The sequence below is a fragment of the Phaeodactylum tricornutum genome, chromosome 19 (assembly GCF_000150955.2).
Source record: "Phaeodactylum tricornutum CCAP 1055/1 chromosome 19, whole genome shotgun sequence".
Taxonomy (NCBI): domain Eukaryota; phylum Bacillariophyta; class Bacillariophyceae; order Surirellales; family Neidiaceae; genus Phaeodactylum; species Phaeodactylum tricornutum.
In genome coordinates, this window is record NC_011687.1 from 284,226 (window position 1) to 302,314 (window position 18,089).

Consider the following 18,089-nt stretch of genomic DNA (forward strand, 5'->3'; position numbering starts at 1 on the left):
CCGGGGGGGGGGGGGGGGGGGGGGTTGTGTATATCACTTTTCCAGTCGCGTTCAAAAGCGCTACTGACTGTGAAAAATGATCCAAAAGCCACAACTGTTGGATTCCTGACTCAGGATGACAAGTAGTCGTGAATCCCGTTTGACAGTCTCAGTCGATCATAATATTCGAATTTCTCGAGAACCCACATGAAAAACTTTGTGTTCTCTTTACTCTCCCGGTCGAGAATGCCGAGGAGGATACATCACAACCTTTTTTTAGCAGGAAGCAAGCTCAATCGATAGATGTCCGTCTAACAATGTAACCATGCCGTTAAATGTCATGAATTCCCGTGGCCAAGCGACCTCGTAAGAACGCCTCAACATTTTCGCGCCTGTCATCCAGAATCATCGTGCCGAGGTCGATTTCGGGTACAATGAATAGAGCAAAAACAGCGGTAAAGCCCTGCAATGTGGCATTTCCACTACGAAAAACGTCTTGACGCCCTGCACGAGCAACCGGTCCAATTTCTCCGCCAGCATAGAATCCCAAACATGGGACGTTTGGGAAGCCGTTGGCAAACGAGGTGGCGTCTGCCATGTCCACCGACAGCAAATTGCCAGCCGTCGGGCCCCGGGCACTGCAGCTGAACATGACAGCACCCAACAATTGTTCGCCATGGGTTTGTTCTTTCAGATGGCGAATGGAAACTTCCATATCTTGCATGCAGGCAGCCCCGTCAATGTCAAAGAAGTCAATGTTGGCGTCCGTTAGAGCTTTTTCTGTATCGGGGGAGCCTCTAACCATAAACAGAAACGCATTTAAGCTTCGAGAGATGTCATTCTGTCGATCAATGAAATAAAAGTTGAGGTCCATCACTTCCGACTAAAAGAGAATCATATCAGCGATCGACTTACCGCTGCTATATGAAGCTCGAATCCATCCTCATTCGGACGGCGAATCCCAATCAAATTGGGAGATCCAAATTTCATCATCATTTCGTGCGCCGAGTACGTTTTTCCCGAGTCTGTATCCCGAACGCGGCGTATCAAGTGATATGACGGAGGATCTTCACCCTGAAACATATATTCCTCGTCTCCTGGACGATGAAATTCAACAACGTCCGCATAAAATGGAGTGGTCGGCAGCGGGGCACCTCTATATGTCAACGACGTGACGCCTCTAGATACCATTGATCGGACCGGTACATCTCCTGCCAGTGCTACCCCAAAGACACCGCCTTCGTCCTCCATCACCTTCAACTGAAATCGTTTGGTCTGCATCACACCATGTACGTGATGCACAAGCTCGACCTTTGTAATGCCCTCATCAGGTGTTCGACCCCCAAGGCGTTGATTCAAATGCAAAAGACTGTGGAAAGGCATCGAGGTCAATTCACTCTTCGTCTTTTGCTGAATTGGTACAGAAATATAGCCGGAATTGCAAATGCCTCCCACAATCGTACTGTTAGGATAGCGATTTTGCAGATGCGTGACAAACGGTTCTACGTCGGCCGCCAAGTCACCGCACGCATACACCATAAATACTTTCCAACTACAGTTTGCAGAATCCAACTGGTCTAGTGTCCCCTGGTAGTCGCCTGATTGTTCGTGCTGTTGAAGACAAAAGGGGCGAATCTGTGCGTCTTTCATGGAACCTAACATGATAGAAGAATTTGATTTATATTCCAACTGTCCCGTAAACGAGGACTGGATGGAACTGGAAATTGCCCCCAAGATGACGCAATCATCTGGCACTAACAGTGGCAAGTGATCTGCCAAAGGACCGCTCGGCTTGTTGAAGGCTAAGCAAAGGTTTGGTTTCGATTGGAGCTTCGATAAGGCTTGTTCGTAAACGTCTCGCGGTGTTTGTTGACGCGATTTGACCTGTGGAATGTAAGACGTAGCAGCAACCAGTTCCGCTCCCCGCAACTGACGGTAGTGATGCACTAGGTAGAAGTAACGAGATGCCGTCGCAGCCAAACGACATCCGTCACGTGCGCACAGATACTGTACAACATTCAGCAGCAAATCGGCGTTCAAGTCGTCCATTACGTGTGAGGATGAATTTCCGAAGATAGGCCTTAGCTGTTCCCAAGCAAAATTGTATATTTACACTGAGGGCGATGGAATTGCTGTTAGTCGAATTGTAGACACCAGTTCGAAAGAGTCACAACGATTATGGGTAAGGAATATCGAGCCTTCATTGCGGCTGGCTATGGTATATTAGCCGTAATGCATATAACGAGATCTTATGAAATAGAAGCATAGACGCCTAAATACGTCGAATCATTTTCTGCATTCAGACAAATCTACCACGTTCTTTGGGTAATCGCACTTTTACAACTGGTGGACACAAAATACCTACCTATTCACTCATGAGGTAAGCGACAGCGAATCCTCTAGTTCCTTTTGCTATAAGGTTAGCGAACCTTGTCTTTATGGAATTTGTGAATATAAATTTTTCTCCCCTAATGAGCTTTTGGTTCAGAGCTCATTCCGCTTGCAACGTGGGCGTTACACTGTCATCATCCGCCGACAAGCTACTGTTGATCATGAGATCGTCTTTCATAGGCGGCATCGAGGCCGCGTTCAAAGGATCGACGCCATGCAATCGGCAGCCCACCAGCATCTGTTCCGGAAGCTCGTCTTCGGTGTTTCCCTGAATGACGAAGCCGAGATCAATTGTCAAGTCTTGCGTATACGTTCGAGCTACAGAGAGAATACCTCGGGCGGCGGATGACGCAACAATATCCAGGTCAGCTTCCAAGTAACAAGCCTTGTCGTCTTTGGCAGGCGCGTAGAGGTAATTAATGGGTAACTTGTTACCAACAATTGCCGGTTTCCCACCAACAACACTCTTGACCACCCAAGGCCCTGCTACAACAACTGGAACAATTTTTAATGTTTTGTTCTTGTGAGCCATGTTTTTCATTAAAAAGCGACACACAGTTCTGTCCGCTGCAGACATAGGTCCTAGCTCAGCGAGAGTCGACTTGTCGAAATCGTCTTCATAACAAGCCTGCAAGAATGGAACAAACTTTTCCGGAATTTCGAAATAGAAAATCAGCACACCCCACGGCAACCGAAAGTTGATGAGAAAAGTAGGTTTTTCGCGTAAGCGTCCACCAAAGACACTCGAATTACTCCCAACATTTTCGGGACACGTGTCTGTCAGAAATAAATCCACACCGCGCACCGGAAACATAAACTCCCCAGATGCCATCTTCTTCTTGTCTTGGAGATACTTGTCACCACGTACTTGGAAAGTCGCTGGATCCGGCTCTGACCAACAATTGTTGTGCGATCCAATTTTGGCACCCAACGGAAAAACAGGCAAAGGACTTCCAAGAATGATATCTGGCTCTTCCGCTTCCTCTCGAACTTCACCAGGCACAGGTACAGCAACAATCATCGAACGCCGCATGAGCTTGCGATGGCCATCGGCCTGAAAAGTACCCTTCATGGTAGGGGGACGGTCAAAACCCCCTACCATTGGACGGGGCGTATGTAAACCAAGGCAAAATGCAGCAAAGATAACCAGAAGAGCAATGTCAACGTCCATAGTAATCTTTGCTTCGGACGCAAAGTGCAATACTGTAATGGCGCCTCCAGCAATGCCCAAGAATACCACTGGATTGTTCTCGATAAGGTTACCAATACGGGTACCACCGGTGCGTACGACGGGTACCGGGCGTGCGTAATTTGGCAAAAGTTCCGTCGTGGGTCGATCATCGTCTAACAAAAGTTTGGCATCGTCCCCCACCAAGGCTAGCTCCTCCTCGTCCTGGTCGCGGGTCGCCTTAGGACGCCGGACTTTTCGCGTAATTGGAACCACCATACTGGCCATGTTGTTTCTTGCCGACTTCTTCTTGGTCTTGCCCAAGAACGGCGGTAGGGTCGGCAGGAAACCGAGTGGGTTGTTTTTCTTACCTTTTTCGGCATTTTTACTTCCTACAGAACTCGTGCTCGCGCCTCGATGAAGATCAGCAGTTTCGTCTGCTTCACAGTGATCCGTCAAAAAGAAGGTTTCCAGCAAAGTGGCGACTTCGGACACGAGCGGATGTACACTGGGATCCGCAGGGAAGTAATTACACGTAGCTTCTAACACATCATCCAGAAGTTTTGATCGCTGCTTGGCTTGAATCTTGACGTACATGTAGTTGACCTTACCCAAATACTCTGTTCGTTGCGAGCCAATGAGATGCTTGACGAGTTCGCAGTACTTGGCCGTCTTGATCACATTCTGTGGGAGAATTTCGTTGGCGCTCGTGTGCTTATCTACAATTTTTTTGAGCGCGTGAGATAAGGTTCGGAAGGCCGAGTAGGTTTTGCTGATCGTAAAGCTGTCAAAGCAGGACTCTTCTCCCAAGGGTGTGATGGTCACAATGTAATCCGTTTCAACAGCCATTCCTCCACGAATACGGTAGTGGTCAAGCTCTGTCACTGAAGCGGAGACATGGTGATCCGAAAACGCAATCAACAACGGACTGGGTCCAGGCTCGATGGTATCCTTTGCCATTTTTGGTTGTGGATCTAAATTTTTGAGGACCTCTGATTGCTATACTCTAAGAAGTAGGAGGCGTGTCGGATATTTAGGCAGGTTCCGGCAGAAAACTTTAAGGCAAACAAGGAGCTTGACAACAGCAACAAAAAAATTGAAGAATGATGCGAGCGATGAGGTCCGGCGGAGCGAAAGCTCCGAACAAGGTATTTATCATTAATCCTACCGCATTTCATACGAAGTAGTGCGGCCGGGGGGCTGTACGTAGGACGAAGGCTAAATAGAGTCCCGTTTTCCAAATTTTATTCTCTTTCCAGATGAGCAAATCCAGTGGTAGTGGATCTGGTGATGTGACATAGGTAGTATGTCACAGCCCCTATAATTTAACCTTGTGTTGCGTATCATCACCTCCTGTATGGAATGTACTGTAACTATGGACCAACGTATCCACTACGGTGAGATTAACAGAGTTTATCAGACCCAATGCATACACGGATGTGTAGGTGATGTTTCTTGCCTTCGTGGGGAGAAATGGGTGAGAAAGTGGCTTGTTTGATACAGCTTTCATGGGTCTTCCCCATGGTCGCGGAACCGTACGGATCGAAACGATTGCACGGGTATTGAGCCGATGTGGTCGGAATGGCCGGAACTAGCCTTAAATGGCGAGAACTTGCCGTTGTGTATGGTGTGAAAGTGGACTGTTGTTTAGGTTATATACACACCCAACTGAGTGTGTCTTACAACAGACAGCCATTGTGTATGGTTAGGTCATAAGTTATGACTGGTAATTTCGATATTTGTCGTTGGGTATGACACCGAAACCATAACCAATTTATTGGTGAGCTATGCTGGATAGCGTATAATACTAAGGCCGCTGTCCATAAGCGTGCTAGAAAAGTTATGTCATTGTGTATGACTCCCTTTATTTAGCCAAACTATTGGTGAGTTACATTGGATGATGTAGAAAACTAGCCAGTTCCACTGGTGGGCCACTGGATTTGCTCAACTCGGATATGTGTGGCACTTATGGCCTGGAACGGAAGGTAGCCGAGCCTGGAGGCTTGTGTCGGCTCCTGCGGTCCGTGCGGCTTTTGCGATGGCGTTTACTGCTTTTGAATTGCGTTACGTTGTTTCGTTGTTCTTTCCTTTGTTGAAGTTGTTCTTGATATCATGGCTGCTGACGGTGCTAGTGCGTTTCGTGGTGCGCTCGGGCGGATCGGATGGTCTGTTCCTGCGGCGAACGCGTTTACGAACGAAGGTTTTGATGCGATGGACTCCCTTGGCTTGGTTACTTGTGACCGTCTCAAGGATATCTGCAAGATCATTCATCGCGGTACCGATGGTGTGGCCGCAGTGCCAGCTGCTGGTGGAAACGCTGCGGTGGCGGTGGCGGCGGCGCCTGGCATCCCTGGGATAGTGATCCCCATGATGTGGGAGTACAAGCTAAGCGGAATGCATCTCTGGGTGTCTGAGCGTCTCCGACAGGGAACTCCGGTTGTTGCGGAGGACTTTACTGCGGCTATCGGAAACCTGTACACCAGGAAGGTGCGTGAACTAGAAGAAGCGAAGGATGAGGAGGGTGTTCAAGTCAAGCCTCCGGCTCCGTTCTCGAAGGAAACGAAGTGGATTCCGTTCTTCAAGTTGTTGGTCAACTATTTGAGTTCTGTGACGGGTGTTAACAAAGTGCCATTGGATTATGTCATCCGGAAAGATGACGACATTGCTCCACCTGATACCGAGTTTGAAACAGAGCACGAGAAGTTGGTGTTGTCCACTCCTCATACGGGGACGGCTTTGACAAAGATAACGGAAAAGTTTAGATTCAAGTGAAGCAGTTGACTGTAAACGGTCCGGCGTGGACTTATGTGGCGCCTTTCGAGAAGAAACGCGATGGTTGCGGCGCAGTCAAGGCTTTGAAGAGCCATTATGAAGGTGATGCGGTAATGTCCAAGTCCAAGGCGGTTGCGTTTGACGTGCTCAAGCACACTATCTACACTGGTGAGCGTGGTAACTTCGGGATGGAAAAGTACACAAATGCTTTGTCAACGGCGTTCCAGACTCTCGACGAGTATGGAGAGACCTTGACGGAGTCCAGGAAGGTGGATGTCTTCTTGCGCAACAATCATTGCACGGATCCTAAGATGCTCTCGGGAATTGCTATAATTCAAGGCGACGCGGACCGCATGTCTAACTTTGCAAAGGCGGCCGATTATTTGGCCTTGTTTACTAACACTGATACCTCTCAGAAGACAGGCCGTTCAATCTCGAGTGCTCAAAGGTCTACTAACAAGAAGAAGCCGGCTATTCGAGCGGGTAATTATACTCCAAATGAATGGCATCAGCTCTCGGACAAAGAAAAGGACAAAGTTCGTGCAAAGCGAGCGGCTGCCAAGGCCTCTCGCAACAAGAGCAAGCGCTCGGCCGCAGCGGTTAGTCGTTCGAGCGAGAAACCTGACAAGGGGAGCACGGATAAGGCAACCAATGCGGGTGATCAGTTTGCTCTCTTGAACAAGAAAAAGAAACGAAAGGTTGGCTTCGAAGGTGAAACGAGTGATTGACTCATTGGGGTTGACGAGATGTTGTCGGCCACCCTTGTTCGAGGCTTAATGAAGCTATCAATTGCTGGATTGAAGTCAAGCAAGCAATGGACCGAATTCGGTGGAAACCGTGGCATTGGTCAAATGATTTCGGGACCAAGGAGTTCAAAATTTGAAGGTAGAGTGGATCTTGACTCTCATGCTGATACGTGTATTATGGTGATGGTTTTCCATATATACAGTGCAACCGGGCTGAAATGCACAGATATGCCGTATTCGGATAAGTATAAACCACGAATTGTTGATGTTGCAGACGGATGTACTGCATTTGACAATCCGATTACCGGTGAGACGTTTATTTTGGATGTGTTTCAAGCGCTGGACATGACAGGCAATTTGCAGGACCCTTCCTGGTTATGCCCAAATCAATTGCGCGCATGGTATGATTGTGGATGATGTGCCTAAACATTTGTGCCACAATTGTGAATCAACTCACTCTATCTATGTTCCAGAGATGAAATTGCGTATTTCTTTGGAATTACAGGGAGTTATGTCAGGGTTCCAGGGACAGTTGCCTACCCAGACAGAGATTGATACTTGTGACCATGTGGAACTAACAGCGCAGGACGCTTGGGACCCTAGTTTGGAAGAGCTAGAACAACAAGAGCGTTTGAAGGAGACTCGAAATTCTACTCTGACACCATGTTTTCTTCATTGGTTTCTGTGCAAGGCAATACTTGTGGGCAAATCTTTGTGAATGATTTGAACTATAGTAAGTTTATACCATTGAAGAGCAAGGGTGATGCTGGAATGGCATTAGAAGAATTATTTCAGGACGTTGGTGTGCCAACGCACATGCACACGGACGGAGCGAAAGCGTTGACCACCGGACAATGGCGTAAGGTCTGCCAAAGCTATGGTCCGGTGAAACAGATGGTATCTGAACCACTGAACCCGTGGCAAAAGAGGGCGAAAGCGGAAATCAGGGAATTGAAGAAGCAGGTACTTCGAATAATGTCCCACAAGGGCATTCCGCGACGCTTTTGGGATTACGTGGCCGAGTACGTATCGGAGATTCAATCTCGGACTGCACACCCTCTGTACAACTTGAAAGGTAGGACACCCATCAAGCACGTTACCGGGGAGACACCAGATATCACAGAATGACTAGAGTATCGGATGTACCAGCCTGTGTGGTATTGGGACCCTGGGGACTTTCCGGAGGAAAAGAAATTGCTTGGCCGGTTGTTGGGTCCTGCTCATCGAGTTGGACAGGCTTTTGCTGGATTGTTCCCCAGTTGGGACGAGTAATTGCACGGTCTATGGTGCAGCCAGTTTCAGAGGAGGAGCGTGGATTGGACAGCTTCAAGACTAGGTTGAAGGATTTAGACAAGTCAGTCCAGGACTTCCTCAACAGGGGCGACACTCACGTGCCGGACGGCGGAGTTGGCTGGAAAGCCAATTGTGTGTATGCTGCAATTGATGAAGATATCGACCCTGTAGAACAGGAGTCCACCATGCCGGAAGCTGATGAATACACGGAAGAATCCTTTGATAAGTATCTTTCAGCAGAAGTGGTGTTGGCATTGGGGGACAGAAAGCAACAAGCAAAAGTTACCGGTCGTAAGCGGGATACCAATGGAAACCCCATTGGTGTTGCTAACTCTAACCCAATTCTGGATACCCGTGTTTACACGGTCAAGTTCCCGGACGGGACCGAAAAGGAGTATTCGGCCAACATCATTGCAGAGTCTTTGTACTCTGAAGTTGATCAAGACGGACGGCAGTTCCAGTTGATCAATGAGATCATAGACCACTCAAAGGACGCATTGGCGGCGTCTTGTGACAACATGTATGCGGACAAGGATGGATCCAACCGGCAATTGCGTCGGACGACAAAAGGTTGGAAACTTTTGATACAGTGGAAAGACGGGACGTTGACATGGGAACACCTGGCTAACCTCAAGGAATCTAACCCCGTACAAGTGGCTGAGTATGCGGTAGCAAACAAACTTGCAGAAGAACCGGACTTTATCTGGTGGATCAAAGACGTTCTACAACGTCGCGATCGGAATATTTCTAAGGTAAAAGCTCGGTACTGGAAACGCACTCACAAATTTGGTATTTGTGTTCCCAAGTCCGTAAAGGAAGCATTGGAGATTGACGCGGAAATGGGGACCAATTTCTGGAAACGTGCGATCGAGAAAGAGATGGCAAATGTTATGCCAGCATTCAAGTTCCTCGAAGGGGACGAAAATCTCCCGGTTGGTTGCCAGAAAATTGATTGTCATATTATATTTGATGTGAAACTTGATTTGACTTGCAAGGCACGGTATGTGGCTGGGGGACACATGACAGAAGCACCGGCGGCGTTGACTTATTCGTCGGTAGTGTCTAGAGAAAGTGTACGGATTGCATTTATGGCGGCAGCGTTAAACGGGTTGAACATTTTGGCGGCGGATGCGCAGAATGCTTATCTAAACGCGGATTGTCGGGAAAGTGTGTATACCATTGCGGGTCCGGAGTTTGGTGCAGCTAGACAGGGGCTTCGAGTGTTAATTGTTCGAGCACTATATGGTTTAAAGAGTTCCGGCGCGGCGTGGCATGCGCACTTAGCGCAAACGATGTCTGATTTGAAGTTTCGACCCTGCGTGGCGGATCCTGATGTTTGGTTGCGTCCCGCTGTCAAAGGCAATGGGGACAAATACTATGAATATGTACTCATTTATGTTGATGACATTTTGGCAGTTTCAGAGAAGCCGGATCGGATTATGGAAACGTTATCAGGTCTCTATAAGTTTAAAGAAGACCCGAAGACCCGGAAGAAGTATGGTCCTCCCGATCGTTATTTGGGTGCTAACGTTGGAAAGTATAAATTGCCAGGAGCTACCAAAGAGCATTGGTACATGAGTTCGGATGACTACGTGAAAGCTGCAGTAACCAACTTTGAGCACAAGCTTTTCAAAATTGGGCAGAGGTTTACCACGCGGTCAGGACACACGGTTATGTCGCAATCATACCATCCGAAATTGGATGTATCACCAGTGTTGGGAGCAGAGAAGGCTAACTATTACCAAAATCTGATTGAAATCTTGCGATGGGCAGTTGAATTGGGGCGGATCGATATCTTTGCGCAAGTGTCAATGCTGTCGCAATATCTCGCTCAGCCCAGGGAGGGACATTTGGATCAAGTGTTTCACATATTTGGATATCTGAAAGTACATGGTCGATCTAAAGTTGTTTTCGACGATACATTCATTTCGTGGAAAGACAAGTTTACTCAGTGTGATTGGCAGGATTTCTATCCCAACGCGAAAGAACCGATTCCGGGTAATATGCCGGAGCCTCATGGTAAGGAAGTTCAGTTGAATGCTTTTGTTGATGCTGATCATGCGGGCAATCAGGTGACGCGTCGTTGGAGAACGGGTGTTTTGATATTTGTGAACAAGGCACCGGTGATATGGTTTTCGAAGCGACGGAACACTATGGAAACGTCTACGTTTGGTTCGGAATTTGTTGTGATGAAGATTGCGACGGAGCTGTTGATTGGTTTGCGGTACAAACTTCAAATGATGGGTTTGCCTCTGGATGGACCGGCAAACATTTTCGGACAATCAATCAGTAGTTACCAATGCGTCGCGATTGGAGTCGGTTTTGAAGAAGAAACATGTTAGCATTTGCTATCATCGTGTGAGAGAAGCATGTGCAGCTGACATCATTCGGATTGCTCATGAGAGTACCAAAACAAACTTAGCGGATTTGCTAACGAAGAATTTGGATGGTCATCGGATTCAAGAACTAGTTTCGAGGATCTTGTATTGACTTTATTTGGGTCCCTTGTTTTGGAAGAAGCATTGTACCTCCCACCATGCGGAATTGCATTACAAGAGTGGGTTTCTGTGAGCGTTGCTACAACGTGGATATGATTTTTTATATTTGTTTTTAGAAAACTGCAACGATAACCGACTAGAATCGCACTAGAATAGCACAAGATCACTAGTGTAGTTACGAAACAGAGCAAAACACAAATTATACCATTATCTGCCTGAGCAGACCAGTCTTAGTCTAACGTACATATGACAGACGCTTGACGTGGGGTTTTTTCTAGTCCCCTCACATTGGAACTATGACACACATAGGACGATGTGTCCCCTCAAAACCACAACGGGAAAAATAGAGGCACACACACACGACGCTGCATGCAATATAACAAATGCAATGCAATTTGTCCCAACCAGAATGACGGTCGAGAACGGGAAAGTCGGCAAACCCTTCAATAAACCAATGTCACCACAAAATTTGCCGTATGAGTTCTTGACGTTTCGGAGCAGGCTGGACCTTTGTAAGAACATCAGCCAAATTCGTATCCGTAGGTTCATACGCAATCTTGATAACTTTCGCGGCAACACATTCACGAACAAAGTGATATGCAATGGCATTACTCTTCTTCTTCAAGATCGACTCCGGAGCTGTAGTATTATAAACCACAGACATATTGTCGCACAAAACTCTAGCAGCACCGTCGATAGGAATACCCATCATATGTAGCTTGTATTGTAGACCTTGAATCATCTCAGTAGCGGTCTTAAGTGCAACAAATTCGCTTCCAAAAGTAGAGGTCTCGACTGAATTCTGGCGCTTAGAAAACCACATAATCGGAGCGCGATTCACATAAATCAAAACACCTGTACGAGAACGACGAGAAACACGGTCTCCCGCATGGTCAGCGTCAACAAACGTTGTAATTTCAACAGCCTTACCGCGAGGTTGCGGTGCATTTGGAGGAATCGGTTCCTTAACATCACCGTAAAAGTCCGTCCAGTCCACATTTTCCTTAAATTGGTTGTTGATCACAGCATAAGTATCATCGAAAAGCGTGACCGATTGTGAGATTTCAGATAAGCAAAGACATTGAAAACAGCAGTTAAATGTCCCTCGCGCGGCATCGCAAGAAACAAGGACAACATAGACACTTCGCACATGATGTCGATTTGACCAAGTTCAACTGCCCATCGCAATACTCCAATCAGTGACTGAAAAGAATTAGCGCAATCAGGATCGAGAATAGAAGAAACATCTAACTCGGGGCGATAACTGGTCGACATCGGAGACGAAGCACGATTGCTTAACGCCCTTCCGATTTCATGTAGGTCTCGTTCAACATTTTTCACGGCTTGTTTAACGTAATCCGTAGAACTCATTGACCATCGCTCTTTTGTCGGATTATCCGGCATCGAGAATGGCGCAATATTAGCTCCTAGGTAATGATCAGGGGGCTTGATTGAGTCCGGCTTCAACTTAAAATGCTCTCCAATAGAATCTAAGATACTTTTCGGATCTGAACTGATACAAAGAAAGTCGTCAGTATAAATCAACACATATTCATAATGCTGGACGAAGCCGCACGTCTGGATCAGCCAGGCACGAAATGAAGTTAAGTTCCTGCATCGTCGAGGCCAGATGAGCGCGCCAAGCAGCACCACTGGACTTTAAACCATACAAAGCTCGAATGATGATCGCATACTGATTCTCGCAGGACGGTCCGAACTCAGGACCCCAGATGGTGTAAACCTTTTCACGGACAGGTGCGTTCAAATACGAATTTTGGGCATCAGCACCAAGGATGTCCAGGTCATTGAGAGCAGCAACAAGAAAGGCAAGACGGACACTATCGCGTGAGACGACACTGGCATAGGTGATTGAGCTCGGAGGATCCGTTACATGTCCCCCGGCGACGAGTCGAGCTTTGCGAGTGAAGTCCATTTTCACATCGAAAATCGTGTGACAGGGAATACGACTGTGACCGACAGGCTCAGTGACTCCAGGATCAAGGATCTTGAAGGCCGGCATGACATTTTTCATTTCCTTTTTGATTGCGTCGGCCCATAACGAAGTGTTAGTATCCCTGTCAATTTCGAGAGCTTCGCGAACGGTTTTGGGAATTTGTATACCATACTTGTGCGTTCTCTTTTGATAACGAGTTTTCACAGCAGAGACAATGGTATCTTGCTTACGAAGAGTGTGGGGAACCCACCACGCAAAGGCAGGCTCGTGGACCAACTTGTTTGCAACGGCATACTCAGCAACTTAGACAGGGTTAGATTCCTTCAGATCTTTAAGCGGCAACCAAGAGACGGATCCATCTTTCCACTGTAAGGACAGTTTGCATCCCTTGGTGGTACGTCGCATATGCTGGTTGCCATTACGATCGGTGACATAAAGGTCGTCGGGAGCAACGGCAGAGCCGTCTTTTCGGTGGTCAATAATCTCATCTAAAATAAGATGGCGACATCCTTCACTGTCAACCTGAGAATAGATGTGCTCGGCAATAACATTAGCGGCAAACTCTTTGACAACTCCATCATTAAACTGTACCTCAAGGACACGAGAGTCTAGGATAGGATTCGCGTTCGAACGGCCAACCGGGTTGCCGTCACGGTTCTTTTTACAAGCAATGACTTTGCCGGTCAAAAGCGAGTCCCCTACAGGGAGTAATACTTCAGCATTGATATATTGATCGAATGCATCATGGTCATAGTTGTCGGCTTCCGGCATGGTAGCTTTGTCCCCCGTCGAGTCATCCGAATAAGGTTCAAATTCATCGGGGTCACCAATAAATACAGGAAGACAATCTGGATTGCCAAACTCTGTCTTAATTGACTCATCAAACTCTAGCTGCCGTTTCTTTACAGACTCTGAGTTGTGATTGGCAACAGACAGTGGGGAGTAAGTAGTACAAGCAAGTATTTGTCCATTTGCAGCAAGAACACGAGCACACATTACATGTCCAATATCATGAGACAGTCCAAGCCATCAACCAACCTTGCGCTTGTCTTCCGGGAAGTCTACTGGATCATGATACCAAAGCCATTCATACCACGACAATTCACACAAGTGGGAAATATCCGACGCATCGCCGGAAACTGCCGTGTTAGGCACATCATCATTCAAAGCATAGATGTTGTGAGCAATGGAAGACCGAATATGGCCTTGTAATTCCAAACACATATCCCACAAACACAGTGGGGCTCCTGACTTTGTCATTGCTGTATTTGTCATTCGTTTCAACGCCTTAATAGCTGTTTCGGCACGGTTCAACCAGGGAGAGTAAGGCTCAATCTCTAATGCATGGGCGCCAGCTGAGCGCACCTTTCGACGGAACTCGCCATGGGTGAGTTCCTTTGCACCATCCGATATGATTGCAGCTGGGACACCTTCGCGATGGAACAACAGATCCAACGCTTCATGGGCTTTGGCTTTAGATTTCATGAGGTATGCACGTGTCCAGTCAATGTCATTGACAAAGACTTGGGCACACGTATTTCCACGCAACAATTTAAGCTTAGAAAACATGGTGTCAGTGTACAAATTCGTTCGAAGATGACGGAATTGTAGCTGCAAAGAAACCGGTTTGACGCGTTGCACGAGAGCTCGATTGACAATGTTCTTTACACTGCGCTGTGTGGTGACGCGTAGGGTATGTTTGGCAGTAGCCAAGCCAATGTTCCAACGATGAGCCAACTCCTCAGGGCTGACTTTGTAACAATGATTTGACGATTGGGCAGAGCCAATGACAACAGTATTCTGAACGGAAGTCACAAAATGAGCGTCATCCAATGGAGTGGAGACGGACAACAAGGTCTCGGCAAGGGCACATGTTGTTGTAACAACACTTGTAACAGCACGGACAGTACGACGGGATTTACTCGGAACAACCAAACCATGGGTATTGGTGCAATGCTCCTCCTGACGGGAAAATTCCAAAGAATGAGGGTCCCACACAGGATTGTCATACGTCATGACAAGGTGAGTACAAGTATCAAACTCTTCGCGACTGGGCTTGCAAGAGGGCAAATACGAAATGACGCCATCAAGCATCAAAGGCAGACAAACATTTTCGCTGGGGAAGAAGATGGAGTGTGAGGACTCCGTGGGCTTGCAAGTCAAAAACGTTGGGCACTCATCCACCTCAACATCATTGATACGAAGCTGGTTTGGATTGATCAGGTTGTGTTCCATTTTTGGAAAATGCAAAGCCTGATTGAAAACCAAAATGAAAGTTTCGTACGTGTACGGGTGGTCGTACGCAACGGCAGCGGACACAATGGGCACAGAATGGGCACGTCCGAGCGTAGACAAAAAGGGGCTCACATTGACGGTACAATGGGTTTCTTCAAATACGAAAGCATGACGACCGACACAACAAGTATCAGCATGCGAATCCAAATCAGAGCGGGACAAATGGCCCGTACCAACCGATTGGACAGACACAACAGGGCGAGTGGACACAACAGACACATTTCGCTGGGACATGTTCTTGCCAGCAGAAGTGTTAGAGGTCAAGGTTGTGTTGTCGTCATGACGAGGACGAGTGTTACGATCCGCATCACTGGAAGTATCCACAGCAGACGCATTGCAACGACGATCACCATGACCATTTTGGCGCAAAGTGTGCACATGGCGACGCTGTTCCGCATTCATGGACTCATACTCTTCGAAAGAGTAGTAGCGGTCGGTCATACCGCTTGTCGAGCCGTTGTTAAATGGTTTACCTTTTCCTCCACCACGACCGCCTCGACCGTGACAACCGCCGCAACCACCGCAACCACCTCTTCCGCCGCGACCACCTCGGCCGTTACCGCAACCACTGTGGCCTGTAGAAGCAGAAGAAATGTTACAAACCTGGGCCTGGTTCTGTTTGTCAATAAATTCACTCAAATAATTGACAGTAGCTTCAAAATCATTTTTCAACGCTGTAGTGGCACAAACGGTAGCGATAGCCGATTCGAGAGATGGGGCTTTAATGCGCTTCAAAAACTTGCGGACCTTGGCAGCTTCGGTCAATGGCTCACCAAACTCGTAAAGGTCAGTGTGGGCTTGCTGATGAATCTTGGCAAAACGCTCGAAAGAAAAGTTTCGGCGCTCACCGCTATAAAACTTGTTTTCAAGGTCTCCCTCGGCCTTGTTCATGATCTTTGACTGGTTAGTCGGCCCGAGGTAATGAGAACGGAGGGCCAACCAAGCTGCACGACCGTTACGAGAACGAGCGTGAGCAGAAACCCAACTCCAGGCCGGACCCCCATGGGTACAAGCCCAGATTACGGACCAAACATGACTGTTATCGGCGGCAAAATCTTCGCCGTCGTGAGGGCAACGGGCAATCATTTCGTCGAGAACACTTGGGTACATGTTGTCCGGATCGTCCGGGACTTCGTCGTCGTCGCGGATCACATGGCGCAAAGGAACGCCAGTAGTTCCACGGACCTTGGAGAGATAATCTTCGACATTCTCGAAGGCCTCGCGGATCTTCTTGAGGTCATCAATCATGGAAGGAGCCGTAGCATCCTTCGACAGAGTCTTGTCTTCCTCCTCACGGCGTTTGATCTCCGCCATGGAGAGGACTCGAGCCGCAACGAACTGGGATCGGACGAGAGGTACGCTTAAGGTGACGGATATAATATCCGAGCAAGATCAAACGCTCTTCAGCCGTTGGAGAAATGGCGACACCGGAGCGGGTACTCACCGCTGGGGCGCCTGGCTGAGCGGCGTTGGGGTTTGGGACGGTCCCCCCGGGACGACGGAGGGTGTTACACATATCCTTGATGAACTTGTCCGTCAAGAACACGAAGTCCTCGACGGAAGTAATGGACTCGGTAATGGCGTCGCGATGAGACGCGTTGACAATACCAATCGCCTGGAGGGCGTTACGGACTTGAGCGAGAGCTGCGGCCATGGTGAACTTTTAATTTTCTTTCTGAGGACGGGAAGGAACTTCGAAAAGAGTTTCGAGTTGAGCATGTGTTAGCGAGGTCGGCTTGGCATAACGGGAACAACAATAGTTTCCTTTTATCACTGGTTACGAATTTTGCAAATATTTGGTTCGCATACGCTTAAATAGTGATAGCCGGCCTGATTGCCGGGTCAATAACTAAAATACCCATTGTGGTATATATATATACACATTTGATAGCAAGAGTGGAGGAGCAGCAAATACCACTTGGTACGAGGTCCGATATTAACAATTGGTAAGTGGATGTTCGAAAACAGATCCTACTTAACATCCAAGCTTAGGATGCCGCTTGGGCTAGAGCCTTGAGTAAAGCTTCCGTAGAAGAAGCTCCATGGAAGCGTCCAACCATGGGGAGTGCCTTGTTTCAAGCCGCTATTGCAGACAAGAAACCCAGTATCCGATCGACACGACTACCACGTGGACCATTACGAGTCAGTATGTTCTAGGCCTCTGCAGGCGTCGGCGACTCGACAACAACATGAAGAGCCAGGTATTATGTTTGCCTCCCCAGGCACATTTGGCCTCGGCGCTTCCGTCAAAACACTCACAAACACTCAGACAATCACAACAAACTTATACCTTTGATCCCACAGGGATACAGAACGACTTTGGGTCTGATAAACTAGAAAACTGCAACGATAACCGACTAGAATCGCACTAGAATAGCACAAGATCACTAGTGTAGTTACGAAACAGAGCAAAACACAAATTATACCATTATCTGCCTGAGCAGACCAGTCTTAGTCTAACGTACATATGACAGACGCTTGACGTGGGGTTTTTCTATTTTTAAAGACGGTTGTTGATTTGGTGGTTGATCATGGATTTGGTCGTGATCCCAGATGCTGGACGGATTGTTTGGTCACCTTATCATTCTGAGTTACGAATAATAATGTGAGGGGACTGAGCAAATCCAGTGGTAGTGGATCTGGTGATGTGACATAGGTAGTATGTCACACCCCTATAATTTAACCTTGTGTTGCGTATCATCACGTCCTGTATGGAATGTACTGTAAATATGGACCTACGTTACCACTACGGTGAGATTAACAGACAGAGAGCTAGCTAGCATCTAAAGAAATTCTATCATCATTTTCAATCAAGCATTGCTGATGAAATCGTCAACAACCTCCTATCTGTACCAATAACGGTAGGTCAAGTAAAAGTATCCACTATTAACAACATAGCCAGCGGTTTGGGCCTGCTTCAATCTTGGAACGTCGATAGTCTGGGGATCACCACTATCTTCACAAACTCCACGGCAATGCTCGTTTGTCCCCGG

General features: G+C 47.6%; 4 protein-coding genes across 4 annotated transcripts; 2 read left to right on the forward strand and 2 right to left on the reverse strand.

Annotated features, from left to right (window-relative positions):
- Positions 1–310: 310 nt before the first annotated feature.
- PHATRDRAFT_39361 (predicted protein) lies at positions 311–2,028 on the reverse strand (the record flags this gene model as incomplete). Its single annotated transcript, XM_002183423.1, has 2 exons — positions 311–862; positions 895–2,028. The coding sequence occupies 2 exons, from the start codon at positions 2,026–2,028 to the stop codon at positions 311–313; spliced, it is 1,686 nt and encodes a 561-aa protein (XP_002183459.1).
- A 270-nt stretch (positions 2,029–2,298) lies between these two features.
- PHATRDRAFT_48806 (predicted protein) lies at positions 2,299–4,609 on the reverse strand. The gene has a single exon (XM_002183424.1). It carries the CDS (start codon positions 4,496–4,498, stop codon positions 2,471–2,473), a length of 2,028 nt encoding a protein of 675 aa, XP_002183460.1. The 5' UTR covers positions 4,499–4,609; the 3' UTR covers positions 2,299–2,470.
- A 1,041-nt stretch (positions 4,610–5,650) lies between these two features.
- Positions 5,651–7,038, forward strand: PHATRDRAFT_39363 (predicted protein; the record flags this gene model as incomplete). Its single annotated transcript, XM_002183301.1, has 2 exons — positions 5,651–6,244; positions 6,301–7,038. The coding sequence occupies 2 exons, from the start codon at positions 5,651–5,653 to the stop codon at positions 7,036–7,038; spliced, it is 1,332 nt and encodes a 443-aa protein (XP_002183337.1).
- A 789-nt stretch (positions 7,039–7,827) lies between these two features.
- PHATRDRAFT_39364 (predicted protein) lies at positions 7,828–8,548 on the forward strand (the record flags this gene model as incomplete). The annotated part of the gene is made up of 3 exons (XM_002183302.1): positions 7,828–8,131; positions 8,206–8,485; positions 8,521–8,548. The coding sequence occupies 3 exons, from the start codon at positions 7,828–7,830 to the stop codon at positions 8,546–8,548; spliced, it is 612 nt and encodes a 203-aa protein (XP_002183338.1).
- Between the last annotated feature and the right edge of the window lie 9,541 nt (positions 8,549–18,089).